The 10,083-nt window shown below is 44.0% G+C and overlaps 1 protein-coding gene across 1 annotated transcript in view; it reads right to left on the reverse strand.

Moving 5' to 3' along the window:
• ube3c (ubiquitin protein ligase E3C) overlaps positions 1-10,083 on the reverse strand; it is a 55,399-nt gene that overhangs the window by 26,762 nt on the left and 18,554 nt on the right. Inside the window, exons 12-16 of the mRNA XM_034108834.2 lie at positions 9,519-9,605; positions 8,353-8,510; positions 7,174-7,400; positions 3,547-3,651; positions 1,455-1,542 (exon numbers count right to left, since the gene is read on the reverse strand). Coding sequence (XP_033964725.1) covers positions 1,455-1,542; positions 3,547-3,651; positions 7,174-7,400; positions 8,353-8,510; positions 9,519-9,605 — 665 coding nt within the window. The remainder of the gene's footprint in view (positions 1-1,454; positions 1,543-3,546; positions 3,652-7,173; positions 7,401-8,352; positions 8,511-9,518; positions 9,606-10,083) is intronic.

A 10,083-nucleotide genomic window follows, 5' to 3' on the forward strand; every position in this document is an offset into this window, starting at 1 on the left:
AGAAAACGTGGTCGTGTATCTTTGCTAAAACGACGAAGGCTAATGAGGGTTTTCCCTCGTGAAGTGCTGTGAAAAGGATCATGAAACTACCGGGGTTTTAGACTAAAGAAAGCAAATTAATCACTTGGTGAGATGCAGACATGTTCTATTCCCAAACCAAAGGACCCTCACTATGGGGAGGACTCGCAGCTCATGGATCAATCGACAGCTCCGTAACATATCAAAACAAACATGGAGAAGGAGACTGAATTAACATCAAATCCTAATAGTTTTCGAGGTATAACTTCCACGGTCTAAATGGTTTTGTAAAAAGGCAGATAATAAAACCGCTAGGACGGGACAGAACATGGAGTTTCAATGTGTTTGGTGGGTTTTCATTTAGTGAAAATAAGGCAGAGCCACGGTGACGCGTCCTAAAACCCGAAGTAAACTCCTTCCGGTTCCTTCGACAAAAACGCAATGAGATTTCTCCATAGGATTTAGGTAGCTGGAAATAAGGTCTGTGGTTGAGACACATCCAAGAGACGGATAATATCCACATGTGTACCCCAGAGTCCTGCGTCGGGTCGGGTACCCGCGGGTTTAAGTCCTCAGACCTCTCCCCCGCGAGACCGCGCATAATCATAACCTCTGTAGCGCATCGATCCGCTGCTGAGCGCGCCACATTCGAAGTGGCTGCGGTGAAGGCGGAGCTGGGAGAATACAGCGTCGTCAATAACACTTCCTCGAGAGCGAAATCCAGCGTCTGGAGGCTTTTGGTTCCTCGATGGAGAAAAGAACCAACATCCCACGCTTTTTGAGTGCGGGTAGCGGGCGGGTTCGGTATTGCACGTCGCGGGTGCGGGGCGGGAGCGCGGGTATAATTTCGAATCATAAATCTAATTGGCAGAAGCAAACGTTATGCTATAAAGGAACGACAGCAGGGTTGAAGCGTCGGAACACTCTGCAGGAGGCAGGGACTTGCTTTCAAGCCGAACAGAAACTAACTCAGAGGAGTGTTCACGTGTTCGGCGTAATGACAGACAACGGCCTCCACCACTTCTGTAGTCCTGTTCAGCCGCTTGGTAACAACCGTCGTTTTTCAGACACGTCCACTCTTCAGAAATCACCAGCGGGGCCACGGCTGATGGATTTAATGTCGTAGAACAAAACGTGACCGTCTCTTCAACGCGTCTCAACCTCAGACCTTTCCAGCTATCTTCCTAAACCCTATGGAGAGATCTCGTTGCTTTTTCGTCGAGGGAACCGGAAGTGGTGAAATGCTATCGGGTTTTATGACGCGTCACTGTGGCACTCTTACTTTCCCAGGTATCACCTCAAAGGTCAAAGTGGTTTCGTAACATGGGGGCGAGGACACTTCAGAAAACGACATGACTGGACTGCAGCCTTTAAAACCAGGAAAAAGACAACACACACGTCTTGTATCCTAATATCTAAAGTGCTTTGTGTTTTACCATCAAGTGTTGACTGCAGGGGTCCGATGCGGCCCATCCTCCTCGTTCTCCACACGTGTCTCGCAGAAGGAACGTACAACTGGGTGACCTGGGGGGAAGAGAGGTCAGTAGTAAGTGCCATGGTCTAAATAAACTCCTAGAAAGAATAAAACCCACTGGAAGGTTGTCACTTTTGTTTGATCTATTGCTCTTGCTCGTCTATGCATTTTGTTTTTGGTTATTTTAAGTTATTTACATCGTCTTGTTCCAGTTTAAATCACCTGGTAACCTTTCTATATCTATCCATCGATCAAACCCGTCTGAGGTAAGAAATACCAAGTGACAAATGACTTTGCAATCGATAACAACATTTAAAACCGATTATTTTCATATGTACTGACTTTATTTGCAATCAGGAAGCTTTGTGCAAACCAGGTGTTGCATTTTCAGAATCTGAAAACCTGTATTTTACACTGTGAGACATGATGTTAAAGAAAGCAAAATAAAGTCCGCCAACTCGCGCGGAGTAAATTGCACAGACAGCAGTTAGTCAGATTGATTTCAGTAGCCACTTGTCTGGAAATACCGAAGACCAGAAACGGTTTTGAAAACTTTTGTCACATAGGGTTACGTGTCACGTTGATAATGTCTTCTGGCCAATCAGAATCAAGATAACGGCGTGGTGTTGTTGCAGGAAGAATACTTTTGCTGTAGTACAGGTAACACATAACTGGTACAGGTTATGTGCGTAATCTGAAATGCGTACCGTCACTTGTCACAAAGCGCATTTGCGTACCGACGTACTTGTGAAGCTTTTCCAGAAGGCGGTTCGATCACCGGACGACAGAGTCGGTCTCCGTGTGCACAGACAGGCTGCTGTTAACGTCGGTCTGTACAACGGAACTGAGCCAAAACTACGGCAACCGGCTGCGGAGGGAGACTCCCCCCCCCCACTGGAGAACTGCGCTAAAACAGCTGATCACAACGTGCACACTCTGTGGTCACGAAGTACTCCACCAGCCCCCCCCCCCTCTGTCGACTTTCCTGAAGTACTCCCCCGTTGATAGAAATCAACACGTAATGAATTAAGACCCCACGGTTTGATGATTGATAGGTGTGTGGGCTGTCTTTCATTTTGACACACAGATGGATGGATATCCTCGTGGATTCATCTTCCTATTATACACACATGCATTTCCAAACATTTGGACTACCTATGTTGCAAATGTATTATCTTTTCAATTTCCACACGGCATCTATTGCACGTCTGTCCGTCCTGGGAGAGGGATCCCTCCTCTGCTGCTCTCCCTGAGGTTTCTCCATGTTCCCTTTAAACTGGGGGTTTTCTCCGTAAGTTTTTCCTTGTACGATGTGAGGGTCTAAGGACAGAGGGTCTGAAGACAGAGGGTCTAAGGACAGAGGGTCTAAGAACAGAGGGTCTGAGGACAGAGGGTCTGAGGACAGAGGGTCTAAGGACAGAGGGTCTGAGGACAGAGGGTGTCGTATTGCCATACTGATATTCTGTACACACTGTGAAGTCCACTGAGACACATGTAACATTTGTGATATTGGGCTATAAATAAACATTGATTGATTGAGAACAATGTTATAATAAACATAGATACTGTATGTTAAAAGGGATATATCCGCCTTCTTTCATTTATCTTTCCATTCCCAACAATATACATAAAGAAATGGCATATTTTGGACATAGTTCGAATGGAGATTAATCTGATTAATTAATGTAATGGTTTGACAGCCCTAATATAGATATATATCCATCACCAAATAGCTAATAAATACCAAGTAACAGATATCCAGGTGTTGCATTTTCTCCTGCAATCTGAGGAGTATCATGAATCCAACATTGAATATATAGAAAGTGTTATTATATATACTATTTTGCATGTTCTTTCTCACTGTGACTATGAACGTCATAAGTATACCATTCCTGTCACGCTGTGTTTTTCCTTATTATTCCTTGTTGGCTGTTCTGTTTGTCTTCCATGTTGAAAAAGGGAAGCGTGATTTCCACCCCAGAGAAGTCTGTGCTGCTGCTGACTCTCGTTTGCTTCTTCTCAAAAGAAAATATTTGAAACAGAGAGGGAAATACCTTATCTGCTCGGATGTTGACCTCCTCAGAGAGCCAGTGACCTGCGGGACAGAAAGGTCGTCTGATGTCTCGAGCTTTCACCATTTTCACCAAGTTAGTGATGACCTGGCGATAGATCAAACACACAAAGACACGTTAACATCTTTTAATTCAGGGACTTAAACCCAAACACAATCCACTGCATTGTAAGATAAGGTACATTTGAATAGCGACTGATGGAGAGCTTCCTCTGTCCAACAGGATGCCTTCGATTAGAGGGAAAAAAGCAATTTGACAATTCGGCCATTAGTGCGCCATTTATGGGGAGGATAAAAGAAAAACGACCCGTGCCGTCCCTCAATGTCCAGGCCTGTTAATTACCGAGGTCTGCTGACATCAGCCGAAGGAACACAGAGAAGACGAGACCGCGAGGTTCACACTGCGCCAAGACAACAAGAAGGGCTCTAAACTGATATTTCACTTTGAAGCCATGCTGTGACATTCAACCATTAACATACATTGTTATGAGCAGTCAGTAACATTAACATGCATTCACTTTAAAGAGTCCTCTCCTGCTGGTGTTCAGGTGTATATCAGTGTGTAGTGTCTCTACTTTAAAGAGTGTATATCAGTATGTAGCGTCTCTACTTTAAAGAGTCCTCTCCTGCTGGTGTTCAGGTGTATATCAGTGTGTAGTGTCTCTACTTTAAAGAGTCCTCTCCTGCTGACGTTCAGGTGTATATCAGTATGTAGTATCTCTACTTTAAAGAGTCCTCTCCTGCTGGTGTTCAGGTGTATATCAGTATGTAGTGTCTCTACTTTAAAGAGTCCTCTCCTGCTGATGTTCAGGTGTATATCAGTATGTAGTATCTCTACTTTAAAGAGTCCTCTCCTGCTGGTGTTCAGGTGTATATCAGTATGTAGTGTCTCTACTTTAAAGAGTCCTCTCCTGCTGATGTTCAGGTGTATATCAGCATGTAGTGTCTCTACTTTAAAGAGTCCTCTCCTGCTGATGTTCAGGTGTATATCAGTATGTAGTGTCTCTACTTTAAAGAGTCCTCTCCTGCTGGTGTTCAGGTGCATATCAGTATGTAGTGTCTCTACTTTAAAGAGTCCTCTCCTGCTGCTGTTCAGGTGTATATCAGTATGTAGTGTCTCTACTTTAAAGAGTCCTCTCCTGCTGATGTTCAGGTGTATATCAGCATGTAGTGTCTCTACTTTAAAGAGTCCTCTCCTGCTGATGTTCAGGTGTATATCAGTATGTAGTGTCTCTACTTTAAAGAGTCCTCTCCTGCTGGTGTTCAGGTGCATATCAGTATGTAGTGTCTCTACTTTAAAGAGTCCTCTCCTGCTGCTGTTCAGGTGTATATCAGTATGTAGTGTCTCTACTTTAAAGAGTCCTCTCCTGCTGACGTTCAGGTGTATATCAGTATGTAGTGTCTCTACTTTAAAGAGTCCTCTCCTGCTGGTGTTCAGGTGTATATCAGTATGTAGTGTCTCTACTTTAAAGAGTCCTCTCCTGCTGATGTTCAGGTGTATATCAGCATGTAGTGTCTCTACTTTAAAGAGTCCTCTCCTGCTGATGTTCAGGTGTATATCAGTATGTAGTGTCTCTACTTTAAAGAGTCCTCTCCTGCTGATGTTCAGGTGTATATCAGCATGTAGTGTCTCTACTTTAAAGAGTCCTCTCCTGCTGATGTTCAGGTGTATATCAGTATGTAGTGTCTCTACTTTAAAGAGTCCTCTCCTGCTGGTGTTCAGGTGCATATCAGTATGTAGTGTCTCTACTTTAAAGAGTCCTCTCCTGCTGCTGTTCAGGTGTATATCAGTATGTAGTGTCTCTACTTTAAAGAGTCCTCTCCTGCTGATGTTCAGGTGCATATCAGTATGTAGTGTCTCTACTTTAAAGAGTCCTCTCCTCCTGATGTTCAGGTGTATATCAGTATGTAGTGTCTCTACTTTAAAGAGTCCTCTCCTGCTGGTGTTCAGGTGTATATCAGTATGTAGTGTCTCTACTTTAAAGAGTCCTCTCCTGCTGATGTTCAGGTGTATATCAGTATGTAGTCTCTACTGGGACATGTCTCCATGCTTTCATGTTCAAAAAGCTCTTTAAATTTCACATACTGCCCTCTTTTCACCCTCCGTCTGAAACCAGAGCCCAGCCCATTATTAACGGTTTTGATACCTCAGATGATAAATCCTGATTTGAACCGCATTAGGGATTGTGTAGCCTCTCTGTGAATTGAAGCATGTTGACCTAACGCCTGTCTGTGTTTGTGGAAATCGAGCATGTGTGCATGAGCAGGCAAAGACAAGGTGGAGGTCACCCATTGGTTGTTTACCCAGAGGAAATGAGGCAGAAGACAGCATTAACTTCATTCTCTCTCTCTCTCATTCTACACCTCCCCTTTCCTCCCGTCCATTTTCTATCAAGCAGACGGTAATTAGCCGTCTTTGTTCTTGGCCGTTAGTCTCTGACAGAAGGATTTAAAAGTGTGTGAAAGGTGGCAAACACGCGGAGAGAAGTGGGGTGTTTTTTTTAATAAAAGCCCTGCTCAAAGTCCTGTCAGCGAAAACGACCCATTAAAGAAGTGGGGAGCAGGGGAAATGCTTTTTCCAAATTGAACGGTTGGATTTACAGTCGGTTTAACGCCGCTGACCCCTAACACGCTAATGTTTGGTTCGTGTCATCAGCCGTCCCTCCCCATCTTTTATCACCTCCATTGTCGAGCTATCTATTTAATTGAAAGAAGTTAATTGAATGAAAATGATCAACTAAGCTTGTATTAATATTGCTAATGGAACTTTCTTCTTGGCCGTGTTTGGAGAACGGTGTCACGCCGGAGTTTGGGAAAGGCACATTAAGGCTTGCACTTAACCCGATGGGCTAATTAAGGAATGCTTATTCATTCCCAGAGTCAAAGGGGGTAGATCTGCTAAAAAACCCATCGCCACGCGCCTCTTACAACATTTTGCACTCGCCATTATTGCCGACTCCACTGCGATCGGCGTGGAGATTGATCGCCGTTCCGTGAAAATGACTCGGAGTGTTTCGATTGATATAATCTAGCCTGGGTATTATATGGAAATGGGACCGGCTGTAACTGTTATGACAGACTTAACAGCTCCTTTAACGAATACTCACAATGACATGCGTGAGGTTATATAGACGCAAATAGCCTTAGCGACAGCGGTCGAAAAGGAGGCAGACGCCTTTAAGTATACGAGCTACTTTGAGGCCGAGTGCCACTGCCTTTGTACTTCTAACTCTGTACGATTTTGCAAGAGTATTTTTTTCAATTTAGTGTTGCTTCGAGTACTTCCTCATTCAAGGATGCTGCCCAAAGTGCGTTACAGAACAAGGTGAGATGCAGAAAAACATGACGATGAATTAAAATAATTAAATGATAACAGAAAAAAAGGTCCAGAGATCCCCAAATATACTTTGAAGATGATTGTGTATAGATTTGAAATCTGGGTTACTACCATTTCTAAAGCCATATTGTAGGTGTTGCATCTAATTAGTAGTGTGTGTGTGTGTGTGTGTGTGTGTGTGTGTGTGTGTGTGTGTGTGTGTGTGTGTGTGTGTGTGTGTGTGTGTGTGTGTGTGTGTGTGTGTGTGTGTGTGTGTGTCTTTAAACATCTCACCTTGAACAGCTGCACCCAGCGTTTCTGCTCCGCCAGGATCCTCTGCTGCACCGCCGTGTTCGTCTTCACGCCGACGCTGCGGAACGCGGCCACGTATTCCTCTCGATATCCTGTTTTGGTTTCGGGATAAGCCAGCTTGATGATACCCAGGCAGGCGTCCCGCAGACAGCGAGACAGGGACACCAGCTCCAGCAGGCTGAAGGGCATCATGGAGGACTGAGTCTGACCTGTGGAGAGGCAGGATCATTATCTTTCACCGATATTGATTTCCACATTTACACACGGCGGCACGACAGCGCGTGGCGGCTGAAAGCCACCCACAGCGAATATATACTGATGTGTGTGTGGCCTATAAGTGGTGGAATATAACACATTAGATTTAGTCAAGTGCTCTAAAAAGGTACAATGTTGAGGTACTTGTACTTACTTGAATATTACTTCTGTATACGTCTACTTTTCTACATTTTAGAAGCTAATATTGTACCTTCTACTCCCCTACATTGTGGAGGTCGGTGCCGTCTCTGATGTTGATATCAATCTCTAAACATATTGACTTAGGTTATGATCTCCAGCAGCGATATATAAAGCATTTCAAATTAGCTCCACTTTGCTAATCCTATTGCGAGGACTTTTACTTCTTCCACCTCGGTTGCAATCATACCTACCGTACTTTTCGGACTATAAGCCGCGACTTTTCCCCCCATTTTCTTTGTGCAGCTAACGGCCACTAGGGAACCTCCTAAATCTATGGATTTTACAGGTAAAATTAACCACCTTTAACACGATGGGCTCTAGGACCGGTCCGCGCCCGCCACCTCTAAGCGGCGGGGATCCAGCAGGAAAAGCTGGAGGCCGGAAAAGAGTGAGACAGGTAGCGCGCCAAAGTAAAAGTGGAACCGAGAGACAGAATGAGAGCAAGACAGACGGACGATTTAGCTGCTGCGGCTTATATGCAGGTACAGTACATGACGTCCCTTTACATTTCATATATTATATATATACAGAGCATTAATGAAAAGCTATAGGCTGCAATCACAACTTAGAATCCAGATAAAAAGCTTTAAAATTATAATAGATACAATTTTGATAGCGCCTTTCAAGGGACCCAAGGCCACTTTACATGCTGTTAACAAACATTGCAAATAATAAAGTAAAAATTCAATTAAAAAAGTTCCCTACCTTCCATCTCATGTCCGAAGAACTCGCTGTCGTGCACGGAGATGAGCGAGTGGCTGAAGAGCGAGCTGAACAGATAGAAGAGGGGAATGATCCGGTTCGAGTCCTCGAACGACATCGGAGACCCTCGAGAGATCAGCTGCAGCAGCGGCACCATGGAGCTGAGGAGGAGGAAGCGGACAGGACATTAGATGAAGAAGTATGGAGGTGCAGAGGCTGCCAAAAGCACCAAATTCCCCGTCAGAAAACGTACACATATCACCTTTTTGTGTCCGTGTTTTTATGGCAAATCCACATGTTTTAACGGTATGTTTTCAAGGGCATAAGTATAAATGCAGAAGTACTCAACCCCTACACATAGAGACACTAGAATAAGAGTCTAAATGAACTTCAATATCAGCCTGAGCTGAGGGGGTGGGGGATGAGATGAAGTATGAGGCACAGTAGCTTCCAAAAGTACTCAATCCCCCTTGAAACTTATCAGATTTGTCTTGATGAATATACAAATTAAAATGTAGTAAAAGATGCCACTTGCACACATGTTAAACCCTTACACATGAGTATACAGTAGAGCCATCTTATGCTACGATGACAGCCTCAAAGGTGGGGGGGGCAGACAGGAAATTAGAGGAAGAAGTACGAGGTACACTGGCTTCCAAAAGTACTCAATCCCCTTCAAACTTATCAGATTTGTCTAGATTACAAATTATTTTTTATCAGTATTTTTATGGCAAATCCATATGTTTTAACCGTATATTTTCAAGGGCGTCAGTATAAGTGCATAAGTACTCAACCCCTACACATGATTAGTATATGGTAGAGCCATCTATTCTAGCATAATAATCTAAATTAACTTCAATATCTGCCTTTTAACCAACTTCCCACGCAGGTCACGCAGCCTCCTCTTACTCACTTCTGATCCAACACAAGGATATCCACGTACTTGTATATTATTTTGTATTATTACTTTTCCTATTGTATGCATGTCTTTTACTTGATCTGTAACCTCCATAAAGTGCTCTTTAGTTTCATTTTCACAGCCTTCCTGAGGGCCAGAGGTTGGATATTAAATATGAAACAGAACAGCAAGTGTGATCGTTTTCAAGGCGGTTGAATAATCTTTTTTAGGCTGAACCCAGATTAGATACATTTGCCAATAATCATCTTACCCGGTGATCATTTTTGTCGTCATGGTGATTATCAGGTGCCAGAGATGCCTCAGGAAGCGTGCGTTGAAAGCTAAACTGTACAGAAGTCTGCAGAAAAAACAGAGAAAGGTAAAACACTTAAGATTAAAACATTTATTTTCAGTTAAAGAGCCATGAGACAATCAGCGCGATCACCGTAAAACGACTTTCCGTCAATCTGTCTGCCTCTCGGACGGTTAACGCTGGCCTGTTAACAGAAGGACACGACTTAAAGTGAAGGGGAAATAAATGAGACCAACATTTCCCTCGTAGAATTTTCTTGCCCTTTCTCTCGTCTTTTTAAAACCTGGCGAGGTCCGAAAGGAGATGAAATGAGCCATTAAGCTTTATTTAGGCGAGGCACCTTCCATTAGTAAACTAGTTGCTGGCGAGGGTCGTAAACAGGCTTCCTGCTGGAGCCCCATTTAACTTAATGGGAAGGAGGGGAGCAACACAATGGAGGACGAAAGGGTGGAGGAGGAGGAGGGGAAGAATGGCCCTCGCCCTGACCCCGGAGCTCCAGAAATGCTTCCACACTCGCAGTGAA

Source organism: Pseudochaenichthys georgianus, chromosome 20 (assembly GCF_902827115.2).
Source record: "Pseudochaenichthys georgianus chromosome 20, fPseGeo1.2, whole genome shotgun sequence".
Classification (NCBI taxonomy): domain Eukaryota; kingdom Metazoa; phylum Chordata; class Actinopteri; order Perciformes; family Channichthyidae; genus Pseudochaenichthys; species Pseudochaenichthys georgianus.